Source organism: Mustela nivalis (genome assembly GCF_964662115.1).
Source record: "Mustela nivalis genome assembly, chromosome: 19".
Classification (NCBI taxonomy): Eukaryota; Metazoa; Chordata; class Mammalia; order Carnivora; family Mustelidae; genus Mustela; species Mustela nivalis.
The window spans coordinates 28,377,452-28,401,076 of NC_139038.1; the positions used below are offsets into that span (position 1 = coordinate 28,377,452).

General features: G+C 46.8%; 1 protein-coding gene across 4 annotated transcripts in view; it reads right to left on the bottom strand.

Moving 5' to 3' along the window:
- Positions 1-23,625, bottom strand: part of MRTFB (myocardin related transcription factor B) — a 197,079-nt gene that overhangs the window by 31,929 nt on the left and 141,525 nt on the right. For 2 of the 4 annotated variants that reach the window (XM_082715001.1, XM_082715002.1), the window contains 4 exons: positions 16,286-16,420; positions 13,623-13,870; positions 9,059-9,191; positions 7,206-8,246 (listed from right to left, as the gene is read on the bottom strand). In XM_082715001.1, the coding sequence (XP_082571127.1) occupies positions 7,206-8,246; positions 9,059-9,191; positions 13,623-13,870; positions 16,286-16,420 (1,557 nt within the window). Of the gene's footprint in view, positions 1-1,945; positions 2,084-2,373; positions 2,533-5,398; positions 5,537-7,205; positions 8,247-9,058; positions 9,192-13,622; positions 13,871-16,285; positions 16,421-23,625 lie in introns of all 4 variants that reach the window. The other 2 variants (XM_082715004.1, XM_082715003.1) reach the window with 2 other exon arrangements.

The window sequence follows — 23,625 nt, forward strand, 5'->3', positions numbered from 1 at the left end:
ATATCACCACTGAAGTGGCCTCACAATGAATCTTAAAGGAACTTCTTTAAGTAGAAAAGGCCATAACTTGAAGTAAGAAAATTATGAAAGGGAAAAGTTTAATCCAAGCATGGCATCAAAGAATGTCATCTAATTACAAAAAAAGCAAAAGAACTATGAAAAGAAATACCAAACAAAACAAAACACCAAAAACCAGAAACAGTTTAAAAAATGGCAATAAGTATATAACTTTAAATATAAACAGACTAAATGCTCCAAAGACATAAGGTTACTGAATGGACGAAAAAAAGGTAAGACTTACCTATATGCTGCCTATGAGAGACTGACTTCAGATCTACAGACACATACAGACGTGAAGGGACAGAAAAAGACAGTCTATACAAATGCAAAAAAAAAAAAAAAAAAAAAAAAGCTGATGTAGCAATATTTAAACAGACACGGGCTAACCGGGTGATGGCCGTTAGGGAGGGCCCTGATGTCCTGAGCACTGGGTGGGGTACGGACTGCTGAATTACTAAATTCTACCTCTGAAACTGATAATAGATGTTAACTGAGTTTAAGTTAAAACAACTTAAAAAACCAGACTTTAAAGCCAAGGCTGGAACAAGAGACAACGAAGGGCACTGCGTAATGACAAAGGGATCAGTCCAAAAAGAGGACAGTCAACTGCAGTATCTCTGCCCCCGACGTGGGCGCCGCATGTACCCGTAGGTGGGCGGATACACATGGGGCTCTCTCTGTAGCGAAGACACAGACGACGGGAGACACGGACAGTGATAGAGCAGCAGCAGGGGACTTCAGCACCCCACTTACATCAACTAGTAAGACCGTCCAGGCAGAAAATCAGTAAGGAAACAGTGGCTCTGAGTGACACATCTGACCAGACAGACTTAACAGATACAGGTGGAGCATTCCATTCCCAAACAGCAGAATACACACTTTTCCAAAGAAGACATCCAGCCGGCCAGCAGACCTAGCGAAGACACTGAGCATTGCTCATCATCAGGGAACGATGTATCAAAACCCCTAGAGACCACTTTGCACCAGTCAGCATGGCCTGTATCAAAGACAAGACGTAGCAAGCGTTGGCAAGACTGTGGAGAAAAGGGAATTCTCCTTTTGCACTGCCGGTGGGAATGCAAACTGGTGCGGCCACTGTGGAAAGCAGTCGGGGGCTCCTCAGAAAGCGACAACTAGAGCGGCGGTAGGATCCGGCAATTCCACTTCTGGGTATTTATTTGAAGAATGCAAAAACATTAATTCAAAAAGATAAATGCACCACAGTGGTGACCGCAGCGTCACTTCCACGAGCCAAGCTACGGGGGCAGCCCCAGTGTCCGCCGACAGACGAGGGGCTGAAGGCAGCATGCTGCGCACACTCCCTCACACGGAGGAGTATTACTCTGCGGTAATAAAGAGTCTCTTTCCCCTCTGTGACAGTAGGGATGGACTGAGAGGGAACTTCGCTAAGAGAAGTCAGTCAGAAAAACACAAATACCGGCTGAGTTCGCTGACTCGTGGAATCTAAAAAGCACAACAAACGAACAGAACGGACACCGACTCAAAGACACAAACACTGGGGTTGCCGGAGGGGGCGGGTGAAGGAGAAGGGGATGAAGGGTACAAATGTCCGGTTCCCGAATACAGCACAGCGACGGTCAGTGACCTCGGAGTGACTCTGTGGTGACAGATGGGAACCACACTTACACTGCTGAGCGTTCTATAACGTCTATAAACATCGATCCCTGTGTCGTACGCCTGAAACCAATGTAATATTGTATGTTGCTCCTACTTCAATTAAAAAAAACCAGCATTTAAAGTGCAAACAAGGCTCCTGGCTCTGAAATTTGTGTTTCTGTTGCGGCAAGTACGTCTCAACAAAGGACCCGTGTGTGGGTGACTCCCCAGATGCAAGCCCGTGGATGTGGCCGCTGGGTTCACTCACCTCTGGGAGGGAGGACTGGGCGCTGCGTGTCTGCTTGATGGCCTCCTCGTAGCGGGGAGGGTCTTTCGTCTTGGGGACCGGGCTCCCAAACAGGGAGTGCTGGACGACACACGGCTGGGGTGGCGGGGGTGAGCCGGGCTGAGGCAAACAGAGGGAGGGACACGTCAGCTCCTGGCCAGGCAGGGCCCTGCCCTCAGCACGGGGGAGCCCCAGGACCTAGGACCTGCATGGCTGCCAGGGTGCCATCCTGTGTGGGAAGGGCCACCTCTACTGTGCTAAGAGCTAAGCTGCCCCTCACAACGGGCACCACAGTAGTCTGTTCTGTCGCACGCATGCGGACAGTCCAGGGTGAGAACGCTGGGGCGTGGAATGCTTCTGGACGCCAGCAAGCACGTCCTGTAGCTGCTGCTCCGTGCTCACGGCATTACCTTGCTGGAGGTGGTCGGTCCGTTCTGCAGGGAGGGCAGTGGGGCACTTCTGGGCTGCAGAACGCTGGGGGCAGTCTTAGTAACACATGGCTGCTGGGCCGCTGGGGCGGGTGCTCTCGGGTAGGGGAGAACGGTGCTCGACGCGGAGGTTGTGAAAACCTGTAAAGAACCCATATTTTCCATTCAGTGTGTTCTTTTCCTCTTCTGACCAAAGAATACCACGTTTTCGGACAAGGGTCAGCAAATGTTTGCTGGAAAGAGTCATCAGGTATCCAGTTAGGGCCTGCAGGCCCCGGGTTTCTCCTCTCTCCTGCGGTAGCTCAGAGGCAGCCTCGACAATACAGAAATAAATGGGTGGCACTGGGTTCGAGCAAAATATTATCCACAGAGACAGGCAGGGGCTGGACGTGGTCCCAAGGCCACCGTTTGCCAACCCTCATTTTCTAGCACCAATTGTCCCTTTACTCGGTGGCCTGTCTCTGAGGGTGGTGTGGACCACACCTCCTGGGAAATCAGCATTTGCTCAGTGTAATTTTTCTCTTAAACAAAAGCTTAATTTCTCTTCTTCACCAGGATGATCTCATCTACTCCCATGGCTGTAATGTTCACGATTCAGCTACAACCCCACAACCTCTCCTCTTTTCCAACCTTGCTCCCAAGTGCCACAGCCACATTTATAACCCTTATAAGCATAAATTTCGGACATCTCAAATTCTATATATTCCAAACTCAACTTTGCCTTTCCTTCCACCACCTCCAGCTGCTGAGGAAAAATAATTCTTGGTTTTACCTTCATTTATTTTTAAAACTTTGCTGAATGGAGCCGTCAGTCTCCTGCACTTTCTGCCCTCAGTGCTCACGGAGCTTCGGAATGCCTCCTGAATCAGGCCTCTGTTCTCTGCTGTCCTAACCCGGGCCCTTGCTATCGATCGCTGGAAAAGTGGCACAGCCTCCGTGCTGAGCCCCCCTTCCCGCCCTCTGCCACAGTCAGGGCCGGGACGCCTACACCTGGTCGAGCCCCCGCACTCCTGGCTCCTCAGTCCTTCACGGTAACAAGCTCCCCTCTGGCCAGCACGCGAACCTGCTGCCGCCACCTGGCCCCCTTTCTAGCTGACCGTAACAGCCACCCGGGCTGTTTCCAGTTTCTCAAAAGTTCTCCAGATCCCTGCGAGGACCCATTTAAAGTCTGAGAAGCTAACTTCTGTTGGGGTGCGATGAGGATTCCCTCCTGTGCAACGGCCCAGTGCGTGTCTGGCCCATTATGAGTCAAAGCTTTTATGGCCTTTTACAGATGTATGGCTACAGTGGGCTTTTGCCACTGTATTTCACAGAACTGATTTACACGTAAACAGATCTAATATACTTTGTACCATATTCTGAAAAAGAAAAACTTAGCCCTGTATTTCTGTTGTAAATATACATGTATATTTCTCAAGCGGGAAAGTGTATTTATGTGTGTGTCTAAATATCCCTCCAAACGGGACAAGTGCTCTGGGTGGGGAGTTCCTTATATTTGGTACAAGAATTTCTTCCTTTAAATTGGAATTAATGACCCCGAATTCTAGTATTTGGACACTTAATGAATAAGCCTTTATTCATCTTGTCTATACTCTGTTTTTCCCTTTCCTCTCTAAATCAAACTGTCTGGACATCTGGAATACTCACTAAGCTTATCACTAAATTAAAATGTTATTCTGAGCCCAGTAAGTAATGCGCAGCTATAACTCCTTGCACACTGCGTTTCCCAGAGGAGATTCTGGAAGAGAGCACAAATGACTACTGTTTCTGTCTATTGCTCCAGTGGTCTTAGCCCAGACAGTTCACACCCCCGGACCACGTCTATAGGTACACCTAACTATCCAAGATCTTTTATGCTGAAGACTAAGATTCTGAGACCAAGAATTCTCAACTTTTAAAATACTAAGACCTGGGGCACCTGGGTGGCTCAGTCAGTTCAACGTACAACTCTAGATTTCAGCTCGGGTCACGATCTCAGGGTGATGAGATCAAACCCCATGCTGGGCTCCGTGCTGGCCATGGAGCCTGCTTAGGATTCTCTCTTTCCCTCTTGCTCTGCCCCCTCTAAAAAATAAATTAAAAAAATAAAATAGGGGCACCTGGGTGGCTCAGTGGGTTAAGCCTCTGCCTTCAGCTCTGGTCATGATCTCAGGGTCCTGGGATTGAGCCCCGCATCGGGCTCTCTGTTGAGCAGGGAGCCTGCTTCCCCCTCTGCCTGCCTCTTTGCCTACTTGTTGTGATCTCTCTCTGTCAAATAAATAAATAAAATCTTTAAAAAATAAATAAAATAAAATAAAAGGGTAAGACCTATTTTTGAGGCCTTTGAGATGTGCACATAGCTCCACCTACTGGATAGGAGGGAATTTTGGTAGCTTCTGGGGACTTCACATCAGAACTTCTTGGTAGAACATGTGCAGAAGTTACCGAGCCCTAGTCCAACACCGTCATTTTAAAGACAAGGAAAATAACACTCAGAGAAAGAAAGTGAATTTTGCACAAGGCCAACCACGTAGGAAGTGGGGAAGCAGAACGAGCAGACCTGGGTCTTGTGGCTCTTAATCTGCAAGATGGCGACTCTTACCTATACAGAGATCTTACTCAAGGTAAACCTTTCAGAAAGTATCTTTTTCATCTTCAAACATCTCTTCCCAGGGAAAAGCACTTTTTTCCCCTCCAAAAAATAGTAATTTGAAAATAAATTTATTTTAAACCCCAGAAAATCCTACATATGAGGATTAATAACACACTTTTGAAACTCTTCCTTAGAAAAGGGGCTTATAACTGTTAAGACGAGCTCTCTTTCAGTAATGAAGAACTCTCTTCCCCAAACAACTGGGTGATCCGCAGCCAGAGGCTATGGCCCCTCAGGCCTGCCCAAGGAAGGGGCACATCACACAGAACAGACAGGTGCTTCTCACAAGGAGACTGCTTTGCAGGCACTTGCACGATGGCTGAGCAGACGATAGCTCGTGTCAGCGACGGCCTGTCACCCGTTGCCTTCACCTACCTTTCTAACTTGCTGAGGCTGACTGAGCACATGTGGCGTGAAAGTGTCTTGCTTCTGAGGTACAGTCTGGGCTAAGCCCGAGGACAGCGTGGCCGCTGCTGTCTGAGGCTGAGTCTGGATTCCTGTTTGTGCTGGAGTCTAGGAAGCAGATAAAAAATCAATTTAATTGTCAAAATCAATCTCAGAATCAAGAGTTTAGACGTGCGGGCACCTGACTGGCTCAGCTGGAAGAGCGTGAGACTCCTGATGTCAGGGTCGTTTGAGCCCCATGTTGGGCACAGAGGCTACTAAAAAAAAAAAAAATTTATATATATATATATAAATTTTGAAAAAAGATTTTAGATGTGGAATAACGGGTCATGTGGAGATCATATCTGAAGTGAAATAAAATATTTACAGATACAAACTTCATTTCATTAACACATAGATTTGAGCCTGAATTCTAAACCAGAGAGTGAAACACCAGACCAGTTATCTTCATGCTCTGATTGTTTCTTAAGTGGCTAAGATTTTCATTCAAAAATTTTGAGAAAAGAGAAAATGGAAATAGAAGCCTACAAGAGCTCTCCACATACTAGGTCAGCTGTTGCAGTAACCGAAGAAGCAGCAGGGAAATCTCTGGGGCCCACTGGACCTGAACTCCTGCTTTTGAGCTGCACGCTGTGCTCCCTCTGGGGGGCCGTCAGCCACACCCTGGGGCACACACAGGCCCAGAATAAAACACAATTCTTATTCTGAGAACATCAACTCCACTGGAAGATTTGGTTGGGGGGAAAAAAAAAACTCAGAAGAGCTCTATTACAGAGTAGACCTTCAATTTCACAGACACTGGAAAGGTTAAACAGGGGAATTAGAGTTTTTGCACATGCCAAGGGCCTCGGGTCATGCTTCCTAACCCCGGGGGTACAGGACCAGTCTCTTCTGCCATTAAGAGACTCTGGGGCATCAAAGTTGAGGAGCACTGTCCCCATTCTGTTTACTTGTGGCCCACACATTTTGTTCAAACCTACCAAAACGCATCACATAAAAACAGCTTGAGGTCAGAACACAGGTTACACAGGCATAAAAGGAGGTTTCCTGCCTATGAGTGCCTTAGCACGTCTCTCAACCACATCCTCTCTCCTAGGTTTGCGGTCACATTCCCCTTAGATGCCCAACAAACCTTTGGCATTTTCGCCTCACTGGTGTCTTCCAAGAACTACATTTAGGAGGCAGAATATAGGAGTGGGCCTAACAGTGACAGCTCTAGTCAGAATTACCCAGCTCCGTCCTGGAGCAACTTGCCAAACCTCAGTTTCCCTATCTCAAAGTGGGTGTTACCACTCAGATCTCATGGGAGAAATGGAGCGTCTGGCTGGTTCAGTCGGAGGAGTGGAGGAGCGTGTGACTCCTGACCTTGGGGTCATGAGTTCGAGTCCCACGTTGGGCGTAGAGATTAGTTAGTTAAATAAACAAAAAGAATGATGAAGTGCTTGATGCTGTGTCCCGCACACAGAGTGCCCAGTGACACTAACTATTCTCATGACACTGTGATGAGTATTTAAAAATGCCTGCATGCGGGAGACTCTGTTCACTGAAGATAAAAGGTATGGAAAGTGGAAGAGCAGCTCTTGTTTGTTTGTTCCGTACAGAAACAATGCTAGCTATTCACGTTTTGCAATTCGATTCTATGAGGCCACCCCCTCCCCCACCCCCGCATTTCCTGGCACCCCGAAGCCTGGCGTGAAGGCATCTGGGAGAAAGCGTGAGGCGAGCTTCCGCTCTCGGCAGGCTGTAAGGCAAGGGAGTTAGAAGACACACTTCACACCTGGAGTCTGAGGCTGCCTACGGGGAGCTGCACTGAGGTGACACGGGAGCCCTGGATGGACAGCGGCAGCAGCAGCTGGGCGGTCTGTGTGGTCAGTAAAGCCTGAGGCGCAGCGACACTGGCAGGCGGCGGCTGTCCCTGCGAACTCACGTAAAACTGTGGGACGATGCTCGGCGGCTCCGCCTGGGCCACGGCGACCTCCTGCTTGATCACCACCGCCTTCTTGGCCACCAGGGCCTGGCCCGCCACTGAGAGGGGCTGGCCGATGGGCTGGCCGGCTCCCGGGCCCGGCTGCCTGGAGCCGGAGCAGTCGCTGAGCGAGGCCTCGTCCTTGACGGAGGAGCCGGCGCCGCCGACTTTCGGGTCTAACTTGGCCGCCGAGCTGGCTGCGGCGCCCGGCTGCGGTTCCAGCGGCGGCGGCTGCCGCTGCCCTCGCTTCTCCACCTCGAGCTGCATTTTCAGAACTTCCACGAGCTTCTGCTCTTGTTCCAGTTTCCTCTTGAGCTCCTCGATCTGCTTCTCCTTCTCCTGCAGCTTGCGGTCCTTCTCAGCCGCGTCCAGTTCCAGACTCGACAGCGTGCTGCTGGTGGGGCTCGGGCTGTCCTCGGGGCCCGTCACTCGCAGAGGGGACGAGCACAGGAACTGCGCCGGCGACATCATGGTCATGATCTCGGTGAAGGTGTCTGCCATGTTTGTGTCCTCGGTCCCGAGACTGGACTGTTCGGAGGGCGACGGGGAGATGGGCAGAGGGGAGCTGACGGTCTCCACATGGGCAGCGGTGCTGCTGCCGGCAGGGGGCAGTTCTGCCTTGAAGGAGGAGCCTGAGCTGGTCACGGGGTTGTGCAGTGTTGTGACGGGCAGTGCCACGGTGACTTCTGGGTTACTGGTGACGATGGCAGACGCGGGCACTGTTAGGACGCCGCCCGCGGTGACACTGCTGTTGTTCATTTCCTGGTAGGGTTTCAGGCGTTCAATGAGGTCCGGTTTGGTGCCCGACACTGGAAGACCCCTTAACTTCAGTTCTGTCTTCAGTTCCGACACCTGCAAGTACAAACAAGTCACACCTCTTCTCCTGGCCCTGCCACTTCGGACAAATCTACGGGACACTTTGATGAGAAAGGGGCTGATGTCTGTCAGCATCTATGACTGCACAGCAGCAAGCGGGAAGGTTTCTCTTCCTAACCCACAAACACACACAGCTACAGACCCCAAGTACTGCAAAGGCCAGTGATCCAGCAAGGATTTATGTCCAAGGATTGAAAACGGGAAATCATGATGATAACCATCACATGCACTGAGTCATGACCATGTGCCAGACACTGCTGGACGTGCTTTAGTCTTCCAACCCCTCTTCACAGGACGTGTGGGTATTACTATTACAATTCCTCGTTCGCAGAGGAGACGGGGGCAGAGACAGGCTGACTCGCCGTGGTCCGCGCTACCACAGATAACCGAAGGCCAAGCTGGGGTGGAAACACATGCAGGCTGGCCTTGGAGATCAGATTCCGGACTGTTACATTTCTCCTGCTTCTCCCAAACTTGGAAACGAGCAGGGAAGAAAAAACCCTGCCTCTGCAGTCAGAACTGGTCTGGTACCTGCACATGGTTTATGCTCAACGAATGAGAATCATTACTGGTCATTTTAGCTCACTGAGCCACCCAGGCACCCCATTATTGGTCATTTTAAAAGAAACGTAATGGACATAAACAGAAAGTGCCTCTATAGAGATTATTTTATGTTGGTGAAGTTGAAGGTCTACTGAAAACTTACCTATACATACTAGAGAAATCTGGCAAATCATTTACCTTTCTGTGGTACCTATGGGTGCATAAACTCTCCTTGGACTTCTCACCTTTAAGTCATCCAAGCTAGGAGGCAGAGGTCCCGGCTTTCTCACAGGAGCAGATGTATTCTGTCTTGGAGGGTTAGGTGTGGTACTGTTCAGAGTGGGATTCCCACTGTTGTTATTTTTGTCGTTAAGTGGCCTTCAAAAGAACGAGAAAATGAGAGAGTTTATAATAAAATAATTTCTGAATTTGACATTGCTTCTATTAACAATGTGTTAGCTTGTGAAGAGAAAAATGCCACAGTCATGGGTTGGAAGACTCAATACTCTCAAGACAGACATCAAATTAGATTGCAGTGAAAATCCCTGTCAATTTTGTTTGCTTGTTTGCTTGCTTGGTAGAAACTTAGAAGGTGATTCTCAGCTTTATATGGAAATACAAAGGACCAAGAAAGGCCACAGCATCCCTGAAGAAAAGCCAAGTCGGAAGAGTCATACCACCAGATATCAAAATTCATTACAAAGCCAGTTATTACGATGGTGTGGTGCTAGGGGCAGAACAAATGGAAGAGAAGAGAGAATCCAGAAACAGACCTTCACATATACAGCCTCCTGAGTTATCACTAAGACAGCACTGTAGTGCAGTAGGAAAAGGGTGGTCCTTAACAATAAATAGTGCTGATCCACACTGGCTATTCACATAGAACCAATGGGAAAATCTTGAACAAGCGTACCACAAGAAAGGATACCCAAGTGGTCAATAAATGTGTGGACAGGGCTTAGCCTCAATGGACAGGAGGACAATCAAGAAAAGCACAACAGAACAGCACTGCATGCCCAGCACAAGTGCTGTATGATGACTCAGACTGTGGGTACCGAGGACCCGGAACGTCCCGAACTCTCAGCCGTGGCAGGTGGAAGTGTGAACTGGAAGGACCACTCTGGAGAACTGTTTTATGCTATTTGCTAAAGAAAAACCTGCACCCCTCTTTTGACCCAGGGGCATTCCTAGAAGGACACCTGACAAGATAGACATGTGTGAACCATTTATGGCGTCATTCACACCAGCCCCAACCGGACACGACCCAACTGTCCACCAAGAGGACAGTTAAGTGGCTTGATTATAAAACACTAGACAGAGTAAAAATTAACTGCTGCTTTCTGTGCCAGGAAAGATGCAGCTCACAAACATAGTATTGAGCAAAAGCAGCTAAACAATGTGTACTGTAAGATGACATTTATGCAATGGTTCAAAAACAGGCAAACTAGTCTATGGGACACAAGTCAGGTAGTCACTGAGAGGGGACGCAAGGACGCCCTCCTGGGGGTACTGGGGATGTTCTGTTTCTTGATTTAGGGATCTACCTGGCATCGATTTTCAGTTATGATGTATGGGCCTCTCCACAACCTATACTTCATTTAAAAAGGTTATTAAAGAAATGTTGGTGCATCTGTTGTACCTTTGTCCTCCGTTTCCCAAACTCCTTTCCATATCGAAGCCAGGTCCTCATCTAACTTCTTCCCTGTAGGCTACTCTTGGCAACAACGGCATTTCTCTTCTGGCTGGTTGCTATCCATTCGAGAAAGGTCCACGTGATGCTTGATACTGAAGAGCCAATTTCACTACAGCCCCAAGTTTTACTGTTCTATGAACCTTGGTGCTGAAGCAAGGAGACTCTGAATTCCTTATTCTGAACGAGGATGAGGTCCCCAGTTAGAGCAGCTTTGTCAAGAGAGTTTTAGGAAGATTGTGTTTGAAGCCATTTCTGGCCCTGTCAACAGCTAACTCTTGACATAAAATCTGCCTAAATTTCGTGGCAGTTAAATATTTTAAGTATTTAAGTTTTTTGAAGTTTGGATGGAACGACGAATGTTTTATGTATCATTTTTTTCCTTTCTAAAAATTCAGTTTTAAAATTTTTTATTAGAATTATGAAAACTTTTAACGTAAATCAGAATTTCTCAACCCTATTTTCATTACTTTCCCTGCAAGGAGCTTTTTTAGACTGCATTTTTCCTAATCAACCTCCCAGTGAAATTTTAATACCACAGGGGTACTGCATAATTACCTATGTACTGTATATCTGGGCTTTCTTAACTAAAAAGTACAAAATTCCTCCTAACCAGCTTTTGCTCTCATGTGAATATTATCTCCTTGAGAAGGCACCCTGTAAATGTGCCTTTTGATGTGCCATCAAAAATATCTGTTGATTCTATTTTGTGCTGTCTTTTTTGTTGAAACTGTCTAATACCCTACTTGTTACTAGGATTAACAATTCAATGTTTACTCTGACCTTTGAAATAGTAAGTTGATTACCCCCCCCCCCCCCCCCCCGCCAAATCCACAGAGAAAGAAAAGGTGATGTGTTGGGGGGCAGGGACCTTGCGGAATGTGATGACAGTGTAGATGAGAAACCCAAAGTCCAGACACATGAAGGGACCTTCTAGGACCCTCTGCCAGTGTGTGGCTCTGCGGGGACCACAGCCCTGTCTCCCAGGGCTCCTGATCTTCCCAAGGCACCAGCAGTGTGTGTCATCAGATAAAACCCCACTGTATGGGCGCTCTAAGACTTCCACATTGCTCTCTGTGCTGGAATTCCGGGGAAAACAAACACTGTGATAAAAACAACGTTTCCACATCCAGGACGTGGAAATTACACAGAAGTGATGCTCGGTGAACAAATGTGGAACGATAAGGGGTCTTTCCTCTTTGTTCTTTTGGGGGATGCCTTCCTTAGGTAGGTGGCTTGGCGGCTGCGGGACGGGAGTGTTGACGAAGGAGACGGGAACTACAGCCTTCATGGGAAGGTGAGGAACCGAGACAGACCAGGTCCTTGACACCCTCAGATGTACTCTTTCCATCCACAGACCGGCCCCACACAATTTCTTTTGTTACAGAAAAGACTACTTCATAGATCCTACGCAAAACAATCCCTTCATGGGATTTTTAGTTTTACAGGTTTCCTTGCCCGGGAGTAGGGATCAGACATTCCAGCTCTTCCTGGAGTTACTAGGAGGAGGAGGGTGATGTCACGTGCTGAGCACGCAGCTCGGTGCATCTTAAGGAGCACCGAGATGGGAGCCAGGGTTCGCGTTCGCATCCCCGCTGCCTGCTGCCAGAGGAGGGTGGCGGCGGGGGAGGGCGCCTCCCTGGGCCTGGACGGAGCTGTAAGGCAGCGGCCGTTTGCCTCTGATACTCTTCCAATTCTCTTTGGTCTTCCCTGGTTTCCTTCCAACGTCAACATCTCACTCAGGCCTGTTTGCTCTTAAAGTACTAACATGCTACACAAACTCCTTCTCTCTTCATCTTTTAGATTTAAGTACTTTACAGTAAGGTCTGAATGACTAATAGGTCTAATCTTCCTCGAGATATCAGGATCTTCAAAGAAAAAAGTAAACTGATAATCATTAGCATATGAGGAGATGGTTCCTAACAGAGGAGCTTTTGAGTGGGTCTTACTCCTTTCCTACTCCTAGAAGATAGGGCTCCCTGTGGAGGAATGCTTGGCATACGTGTAGAAGACAGGACTCAAGTTTCTACAGATCAGACACTGAGAGGCTTGATCACCGAAAACATTTTTTCTTCTAATGAAATTCTGCATCTTTTCTAAAGTTTCTTTTTGTGAGTTGAATGTAACTATCCCTTTCTCCTGAAAACTGAGGGAAACAAAAGATAAGGTCTTTGCATTTTTATCTATGTTTCCCAGCAAATGCATACTGAGGATGGCTATCCAGAAATTTCTATCAGTGCACAGCTCAAGTCTGCAGTGGATGTCCTGCTTCGGACGCAGTCTCGGAAGCTGGGGAGCTCGCTTCCTTCCCGCCCTCCCAATGGGCTCAGACTGGAAACGTGTTCCTCCTCCACAGTCGTTGGTCACCAAGACCTTCAGTCGTGGTTGAAACATCCCTCACCTGTTCCTTCCTTCCCGTTATCAATGCCCTTTCATCTTCTCACATCTACTCTGTTGTGAAGTTCCTGTTTTTCCTATTTCCAGACTCCCCTCCGGGACCAGCATCAAACCGCTCTTCCTCGCACTTTGATTCCACCGTGACAGCCTTCTGAATCACCTACCACATCCAGACTCAAGGCTGCCCGGCTGCGAGCTCCTCCAGACAGCGGCTCAACTCCGTTTTGTCTTCTACTTTTCTTAAAAAAGCGAATCACATTCTTTATTCGGGCTCTTTTTCTCATCAGCCAGTAACCAGACATCACCCACTCCTTCCTCTGTTCCTGCACTAAGATCGTCCCCCTTGGCTTGAAAGGGCCCTTCCCTGGCTTCAGGCTCTTTCCCATGTAAGAACCCCACCTTTCTCATAAAGTTTTCTCAACCACTCCAGCCCCTACACTCGTCTTTTTTTTTTTTTTTTTTTAAACTGTTCACAACAGGTACACTTGTGTGCTTTGCTCACGACATCTACTACTACTTGGGTGAGTAACAGGCAAAAGCTTCCCGGGTGGGTCACGGTGGGAGTCCCCTCTAAATGGCAAGGTGGGGAAGGGCTTTCAGGGACAGAGACTGGCCTGGCCTGCCGGCCGCTCTCCCAGGGACCAGGGCACGACGGGAAGCCCGGGCAGCAGAAGGCCCTGGGCGGAGGACGGCCCCCCGCAGCCCTGCGGCCCCGCGCGTACTTGAGCGGCGCCGGCAGAATGGTCTGGTAGTTGTAGTGCTGCTGCTGCTGGCTCAGGATCTGCAGCTGCAGGAAGAGCTGCTGCTGCTGGAGCAGGCGCGCGTAGTTGGAGTCCATCTGCGGCTCGCTCTTCTCGCCCTTCTGGTCGGGCGGGATGTACTGGTGGTACTTCAGCTTCTTCACCCGCGGCTTGGGGTCCTTGCACTTCTTGCTGCGGTGCTTGTCGTTGGGGTTCTTGGGATGGCTTTGCTGGTTTCAGGAGAAAGAGAAGAACGTTTTAGGAGAAGCCACCACCGTGTGCCTGAGGGACTCGGGAGCAAGCGGCGGAGGGCCCCGGACACTGGGGCCACCGAGTGACCAAGTGCGCCTCCAGGGCAAGGAAAATGTGGGGACACCTCCTCTGACCAAGAAATCTGGCTCCTAAGGACTCACTTCCTCCTGCTGCCTTGTTCCCTTAGAGTAAGGGAAGGCTACGCAGCTCAGCCTATCCATTCAAGTTCAGCCAACAGTCACTGTGGTGTCTCATGCGGACACACTCGGAAAGGCTCACGCAAAGGACTCCTAGTTAGAACAGCTGTGGGCTTGAGCAACAAATGGGAGAAGGCGAGCGATCCGTCACTGTAACTGTGGACTATTTTATGGTCATTAAAATATTCTCGAGTCATTCTTGAGCGGATCTGTACCAACAGAAAAAATGCTTCTAAGGGAATAGAGCAGACTATGAAGTTATGTATTTCTTTTTTTTTTTTTTTTTAATTTTTGAAGAGGAGACTGCAGGGGCCGAGGCAGAGAGAGAATCTTAAGCAGCTCCATGCCCAATGTGGAGACCCAAGCGGGGCTCAATCTTATGACCCTGAGGTCATGACCTGAGCCCAAATCGAGAGTTTGACACTTAACTGAATGAGCCACCCAGGTGCCCCTCAAGTTACGTATTTTTAAGGAAAATACACCCAAATACTGCAATCTCACAGTATTAGTCACTTCCCTGTCATCTGCTTATTGTGCTATCAATAACCGAATTTATTCCTGGACTTTTCAAAGTGATGACAACAACGGATGCGGTCTGGGAACCCGAGGTGGCACGCTGTTATGTAATGATGAAACCACTGACCTGGCTAATCAGGAAGGCACCTGCGGGAAAAGGGAGGGGACAGGCACACAGTAACCAGTAGGCCTCGGACTAAATCTGCCGTTACCTAGTCACTTACCTAGTCACTGGCATGTTCTCCCACGAAGTGACGGTGGGGAACAACAGCTTTCCTCTCAAAATGTACCCCCCCGCCCCCGCCGAACTGTGTGTGATCTGTTTCTTGTGTGTACCTGTCTCTTCCTCTCCTAGCACAGTCCCGGGACCCCCAACCAAGCCTCTGAACCTCACCTTCTTCAACAATGCCCCCGGCCCCAAAGTCAAAGCCCTCCCTACAGACACACCAGTGAAGAGGAGAGACCCAGAGAACAGGAGAGGCTGAGAACTCCGCACCCACAGGGATGGATGGGTCGGCATCCAAACGCTCTCTGTGCCGTCTGTGGCATACGCTTGGGAACGTGGGCCAGGGAGGAGAGCTGATGTTATTAGCTCAGCTGCCATGTGCCACACTCGGGAATTTCTGGCTTCAGTACTAAGTGATGGAAGATGGTGAGATACACTGACTTGTGCCCTGGGGCCACAAACGCTGGGCTGCACGGACACAGAGAGGCTGGAGCAGGGAGCCGTCTCTGCAGGAGGGCCGAGGACCACGACCGTGCCAGAGTGGATGGAAGCAAGGAATCTGGGGAGGCAGAAAGAAGGCCTGGCTGCCGTTGGGGAGCCTGGATCCTTCCGAGCCTCGTTACTTCTTCCGGCCTCCCTTCTGGAAGGTGCCGGGAGGGTTGGCTAGCTCTCCACAGTCCTTTTTGCGTTCTAAACGTTTGACATCAGTGTTCTGCTATGTTTGGCAAAGCCACATCTGAAATGATGACACTATTCTCTATCACCGCCCCTCCGCCCCCATCCGGCAGTTCTAAATACACTTTCAAAAGTAGACTACTATATATTAAGAATTTTGATCTTCCGTGGGGCTTGTTCTAGCTGGATTATTTGCGCCCAGTCAAATGTAGGGAATGGTGCCACCAATCTGCAGCTTATCTAGAGAACAAACCTGGCTTCGACAGGCCAAATCTGCTAAATCAAAAAACGCAGCCGCTTTTCTAAAGCCTTTAACCTGTCATGTAATACATCTGGACTAGCGCGGACACTGACCTTGTGTATACAGTCTGAAATGACGTTCCCATTAAAGACATCTGTTTGTGAGGCTCCCGACTCCCCAGCACTGTGCTAAGCGGCTCGATCTCACCCCACTCCCAGGTTTCCTTCACTCTGGCAGCCTGGATGGTGGCAGAACTGGGAACTGCTGATAAAAATGTACCCTGAAGCCTTTCTGCAGGACTCTGGGAGTTTCACGGAGACCGAATGTTTTGCGGTTCTTCTGCGACTACAGAACAATAGGGCATTTGTGGAAGGTGGTGGTTTCCAAGACCGAGGCGTGATCGAGCAAGTCTGCCTGTGATTTTGTTTTCAAGGCTTCAGACTGAAAGCCAGGCTGGCCAACGCAGACATGTGCCTTTGTGTTCCCTCAGACAAGCCGCCAGTAAAGGCCTCGAACCAGTGTGTGTGCAGGGACCCACCTTTACTAGCGCCGGCCCAGGCTTTGCTGAGGACACAGTATTCGTGGGGACGACAGGTGCGGTGGACCTGGTGGAGGGCTGATCCACAGGAGGAGTTTTCAAGAATTCAGGAACTGCAGGGGACACTGAAGTAAACTGGTGGAAAAGCCAGAAAGCGAACAAGTATGTGAACTCAATGACATAAAATTAGAAAAACCAGAAGTAGAAGGGAATGACCTCATTTTTTTTTTTTTAAGTCCACCGGAAAACAAAAGAAAAATATACTATTATGTCTGAGACCCAGATGGTGGAGCCCCACGCTTCACCTCCACAGAGCCAGCTAGCCAGTCTTCGTCCCAATAGCAATGAAAAGCTAAAGCTAAATGAGGTTCGACTGACTCCACCCTGGTTGTGTTTTCTCAGAAATATGGTCAGAACCGCCCTGTTTTGGCAGAAGGGAAGTCCAAGACTCTTGTAAAAATGATCAGAACAATACAGGACACTCGTGAGGTTCTCTTGCTGTCCAGAGTGGAGTAATAATGCTGGTGAGTTCCCGTGTGGTCTTTAGACGTGGTCACAGGCTCTCCCCAACACTGTTAGCACATCCTGGACCCAGGGCCTGGAGCACTTGCTAAGAAAGCCCCCGTTCCCGGACGCCCACTCCACATATGGGTCCTTAACTCTGCTTTCCACTTTGTGTCCCCGTGTCCAAGCCTGACGAGCCCGTCCCTCCGCCATCCCCGCCCTCATTTCCCACAACGGGAGGGCACCTGCCAAATGCGTCTGTAACAGCGGCTTGACTGGCTGATGGCGCACCCTCACACCTAAAGCAAGAAGCTAATTTGTTCCCGAGGCCAAACGAGCAACCCCTACACCTCATTGTGGAGTCCCGTGTTAACAAAGGAAGCTCCTACGGAAGGCCTTGATAGATTTTATCAACAACCCAACAGCCCATCTACGCTAACAGTCTACTTTAACAAATCCGCTCAGTGTCGCACAGTAATTAGAACATGGACTTCACTATTACCAGCCTTGTCTTAAGGAAAAATGTCTCCCTTTATCACTTCCACTGCCCCCCCCACAACTCTCAAATTCATTACGAGAATCAAAGTCAGTTCCTTTGCTGATGTATTTGGGTTTAAGAATAGCACACTGTATTTTTCCTCCTTAAAATAAATGACCTGAGAACTCAGAGGCTATTCAGCAGCAAGAAATATGAAGCTTGGCACATACTAGTTACTCAATAAATATTTGTGTAATGGGTGAATGGAAATTCCTTGTGGCTTTACTCATGCGGGGTGAGACGCTCAAGGCCAGCTGGGGCTCTGAGTATGTGTGTGGGTGTGCGATGAACTCTGCTTGCCCATGTGGCTCTCTCCCCGAGCTCGCTTTCCCTTTCTGCCACCGATTTCAGTTTTTAAGTAATTATAATGAAAAGTGTTGGCTTTTTAAAGATGGCTCCACGGTAGCCCCCTCCACCACGGTTTATGATATTTTCAGTGGCCCGTGGGCATCTGAGGCCCGGAAGCAGACGACCCTCCTCGGACATACGGTCACAAGGTCAACAGCAGCCTGAGGTTGCGTCACATGCCTACCTCATTCACCTCACTTCATCTCATCACGTAGGCACGTATCCTTTCCAACATCACCACGAGACAAAGGAGGGCGAGTATAGGACGGTTAAGATATTTTGAGAGTAAAAGACCACATTCACGTAACTTTTATTATACTATATATTGTTAGAACTGCCCTATTTTATTATTATAGTTGTTGATCTCTTACTGTGCCTGATTCATAATGAGAACTTTATGTCAGTACATACAGGAAAAAACAGCATACACAGTGTTGGGTACTATCTGTGGTTTCCAGTATCCCCTGTGGATAACGGGAGACTACTGTACTCAATTTCATTCAAATAGATGTGAAAGAAAGGGCCTTATCTGAGACTCTTGACACCTGTGTTTCACGCTGATCTCTGCCCCCAAAAGGCCCTGAGCCAGCTGCCGCCTCAGTGAACCTCTGACATGAAAAGGACAGTCAAGGCCGGCTAATCAGTGCTTTAAAGGATGTGGTTTTAGTTGTTTCCCTTTCACTTTGCACAGGTTTTGGAAGTGAGGATATTTATCTCCGGGTCAATTTTCATACAGGGAAAAACATTCCTTGGCTGTGATATAATTGGCATATGAAGAAGAAATTGCATATTTGAATATATATATTTGCATATATGATAAATATATGTATTACTTGTGTGTGTGTATTTCTTGTAGATAAGTTCTTTAAACCTGGCAAGCTATTTTACCAGTCCAGCCCCCACAGACTAATATGATGGCAATGATGCATTTGAGAGCAGTCAGTGTTAAAAATCTGAAAAATAATCCAGAAGCATGGATGTGGTATCCATTATAATATGTATGAAAATGACTGTCCTTGAGTTCTAGACATTTCCCAGTGAACTTCAGCCTTGACTACTGATACCCTCATCTTATTAGCTCTTGTGGTATTTCAGTATGACTTTGCTACTCAGAAAACCACAGACCCCGGTGAAACACGAGAATAAACTAGCTGAGATACAGTGATTATTAGTATTCCCTACTCTGAAGATAAATTCTGGTTAAAAAGGGAGAAATGTCTAAACTCTTCTTTACATTCTGCCAGTCTCTTTCATATGCTTTAGAAATGACCCCTCAAACAATCTTACATCCTATCTTGATGTTACTAGGATCCTGGTGGCTAGGGTTAAAAAAAAAACAAAAAAACAAAAAAACACCTAAAGAGCAGTACTTCTGAAATGCCAGCATTCCAAAAAGGTTGAAAAGAATATCCAAGCCATAAAGAATACTACACTTATTTTGTTCCAGTCAAGTGAGCAATACGTTAAAATCTTAAGAGAATGCCTTGAGTGTTTAAATTTCCACTGAGACCTACGTTCACCTTTTGTACTTTCAAATTTTAATCTCAAAATGATTCAGAATATTTTCTCCAAGAAAACAAAAAAGCTGCAAACTTTGCTTGGTTTTATTGGATCTGACTGCTGTTCCCGACCTACAGGTCTCATAACTTCCAATTCTTCAACTGTCATCACGACACTGTGACAAGAAATGTCAGAAAAGCATTGCTGTCTAATATTTAGACATGAATATTTAGGCTTTAAAATAAAACTGAAAAAGAAAAACTGAAAAAAGAAAAAAGGAAAAAGAAAGCGCTTTGAACCTTGAAGACTGACTTTTCTAAAAAAATGCTATGGGGAAGTTCTGCTACAAAGAAAAATGTAAGTCAGAATAAACGTTTAAGCTGATTAAAATTTTATAACATATCAGTTGTCTATACTGGTTCCTTCTATAAAGATGATACACTTGTCAAGGACCAATCACTGTTCTCTGCTAAGTTCCTTTTTTATTAGATTTCTTTATGCGATCTAGAGGAGCAGAAATTAGATATTTAAAAACAAAGCTTTTTTTGTACGGTAGATTTTAAATCCAAAATAAATGTGTTTTTAATTTAGGATGCAGCAGAGATCTTAATTAAGATGGGAATATGCAAATAGGAAATGGAAAATGCAATTATTCTTTAAATATTGTTTCCATATTCCGATCCCCAGACAAATAAAATGAATACTAGTACAAATGAGTTGAATACAAATCGAAAACACATGCTTTGTATATTTAATGGATGGATCTCCTACATAAATTCTAGTTTTGTTACAATCTATCACCTAGCACTGACCACTCTGTTTGTGGAGCGCACAGCTGAACGGTTTAGGCATCTCATTTTTAGTACAAGCAGTTGAACATTAATCTTCTGGCACAACATCTGGTGGACACTGAGCTGGTACTGATGAGCTGATTAGTAGTGAGGATGTGCATGTGTCCTGCATTGAAAAAATCTATTATTTTAAAAAACTGTGGTAAAATATATTTAAGATGAAAGTTACCGTTCAGACCACTTCAGAGTGTATAGTTCTGTGGCATTACGCGTATTCCCCCGGTTCTGTGACTGTCACCAACACCCGTCTCCGGACCGTTTTCATCTTCCGAAACTGAGACTCTCGAATCCATTAAACAATGATTCCCCATCCTGGCCTCCCACCAGCCCCTGCAACCACCCTGTACTCTCTGTCCGAGTCTGACTAGTCTGTGTAGCTCGTAATAGTGCAATCACAGTTCTTCCTTCTGTGTCTGGCACATTTCACTTACTGTAATGTCCTCACGGTGCGCCCAAATTGTCATGTGGGTCAGAATCTCCTCCTTTTTTAAGGCTGACTGATATTCTATCACACAGATATACTACATTTTGTTTAGCCTTCATTTGTCAGTGGACACGAGGGCTGCCTCGAGCTCTGGCTGTCATGCGTAATGCTGCCCTGAACACGACTGTACAGACCCCAGCTCCGGTCCCTGCTATCAATGCTTGGAGCCATACACCCACAGGACTTCCTGGATCACACGGTAATTCCAGATTTAGCTTTCTGGGAGAAGTACCACACTGCTCTCTATAGTGGTTGTACCATCTCACAATCCTACCAAGAGGGTAGAAGGATTCCAATTTCTTCACGTCCTTATCAATGCTTGTTAATTCTGTTCTTTGGATAGTTGCGATTCTAATGGTGTGAGGTGGTATCTTAATGTGGTTTGGATTTGCATTTCTCTAGTGATTCATGCTGTTAAGCATCTTTTCATGTGGTTACTACCCATTTGTTTGTTCATTCTTTCTTAATTTTTTTAAGGGGGGAGGGGCAGAGGGAGAGACAGAATCTTAAGCAGGCTCCACACTCGGCATGAAGGCCAATGTTGGCCTCCATCTCACAACCCTAACTTGAGCCAAAATCAAGAATCAGTTGCTTAATTGACTGAGCCACACAGGCGCCCCTTGTTTATCTTTTACCTTTCTTTTAAAAGATTTTTATTTGAGAGAGAGACAAGGAGAATGAGCTTGAGTGTAGGGGAGGGGCAGAGGCAGAGGCAGAAGCCGACTCACCACTTAGCAAGGAGCCTGGTGTGGGACTTGATTCCAGGACCCCAGGCCATGACCTGAGCCAAAGGCAGATGCTTAACCAACTGAGCCAGCCGGGTGCTCCTATGTCCTTTCGAGAAATGTCTATTCTAGTCCTTTACCCATTTTTAAATCAGGTTAGTTATTTTTCTGTTGAGTTGGGGGAGTTCTGCATATATTCTAGGCATTAACCCCTTATCAGATTGGTGATTTGCAGATATTTTCTCCCATTCCATTGGCTGCTTTTCACTCTGTTGACAGTGCCCTTTGATACACAGAAGTTTTCCATTTTGATAAAGCCCAAGTATTTTTTTCTTTTGTTGCGTTGGTGTCATATCCAAGAAGTCATCACCAAATTCAGTGTCATAAAGCTTTCCCTGGTGTCTTCTTCTAGGAGTTTTATAGTTTCAGTTCTTATGATTACGTCTCAGTCAAAGTGATTCTTAGGGGCCAGAATACGGATGCAAAGTAAATATTAGAATTACTACTATTCATTTTTGGTAACTGACTTCTGGTACGTGCATAGACTGTATAGTTGAGTAAATAATGTTATGTATGCATTTGTTAAAGAGTGCAAATAGCAGTTGCCACGATGAGTCGTAAGAGGATGACAGGATGCTGGGCTGGAACAGGGTCTTAGGAAGAATCTCAAACTGCTGGCTTAACAAGAAAAAAGTCCTTGGTTCAAACCCTGGGCGGGCCAGACAGATGGTCTCTTGATGACATCTGTCCCTGGGAACACACGTCAAGTAAGTAGCTCAGTGCTAGGCCCAAAGGAGTGCTTGGCACATGCTGACCAGTATTTTTTATCCCTCATCTCATTTGTAGTCAATAAACCTTGATTTGTTCATAAATAAACAGGAATGCCCTCTTCTGTCAAATATACACTTTAGGCACTTTCCTACTGGTCATGGGAGAAGGGAATTAGGATCTAGGATGGAATCAGCATTAACCTTGTGGTTAATGCTGGAAACCAGCTCAAAATTAAAACATTACCAGCGATAGCATCTCTTCGTATATAAGTAACAGGAAGCTAGTTTGAAAGGGTAACAGGAGAAATTAGAGCCTTATCTTGGATGGCCTAATTTAGTCCTTTATTGATAAGCATTTGAGATAAAACATAGTCTAACACTAATGATGTAATACACGTGTACATGGCTTACCTGACCTTGCTCATCCTCTTTGTTCGCTTAACCCAAGGTTTCTACATTATTTGGAAAAGGTCGTCTACCGGGAGGTTACTAGATACAATGGGAAAAAAGTACCCCAAGTTCCCCTAAGCTCGTCTTCACACACTTCATTTACACTGAGTAACTGACCCACAAGGTTTCCTATCAGCACTATTTCCAATTTGGCACAGGGATCATCCCTATAGCACAGACTGTGAAAATGAGCACAGATCCTATCAGGTCACACTTACAGGTAAAGCATGTGGGGGCTTAACATAAATGATTAATTAAATGGCTTCAGAAACCGCATAGAGAAAAAAGTCTTTGGATTAAAAGCACCAGTGAAACAGTTCCTGGTGCCCACATGTGGCAGGCTGTTGGTAATTTTTAGCAGCTTTCCATTGTTCAAGAATTGCTTAGGCATAAAATAAACTGAGCTCCAATATGTGATGTGTGTTCCATTAATGTTCTGGCAAATTCCTTTCCAGCTGTACTTTGATCAGAATTGAAAAGAAGAGAGAAAAGTCCAAGGAAAGGCAGTGTTAGTCTCTTACAGACCACACAGAAATACATATTTCAAAGAAGAACTTTTTTGGGGGGGGCGGTTAAAATGTACATTTTGAAGGAAGAACCTGGTAGTGTATTATACTGTCCACAGTGTGAAATCATTAGCATTTTAGCATCAGGATTGAAAGAACCTGGAAAATCATTCTTTACCTAGATATTATGTGTTAATTCTTTTTTTGGGGTAGGGAATATATCTTTTATTTGAATATTTTCCTATAGGACTCAATCCTCTGGTGTTTATCTGTATGTTCTGAAAAAGAATTCAGGACACAATATGTCAAAACACATTTTGGAATAAAGCCAGCCAGAAAGGTATCTTGAGCCTAATTTTCTCTTAAGTAATTATCTGTATATATAACTTTTATTTTTTATTTTGTAAAGATTCCATTTATGTGTCAGAGACAGAGGAGAGAGAGTGAACACGTGTAGAGGGAGGAGCAGAGGCAAAGGGAGAAGCCAGCTCCCTGCTGAGCAAGGAGCCCAAGGTAGGACTTGATCTCAGGATCCAATTTTAACCTGAGCCCAAGGCAGACACTTAACCATCTGAGCCACCCAGTCGTCCCTGTAAATGTAACTTTTAAAAACCAAAAAGAAGGGCACCTGGGTGGCTCAGTGGGTTAAGCCGCTGCCTTCGGC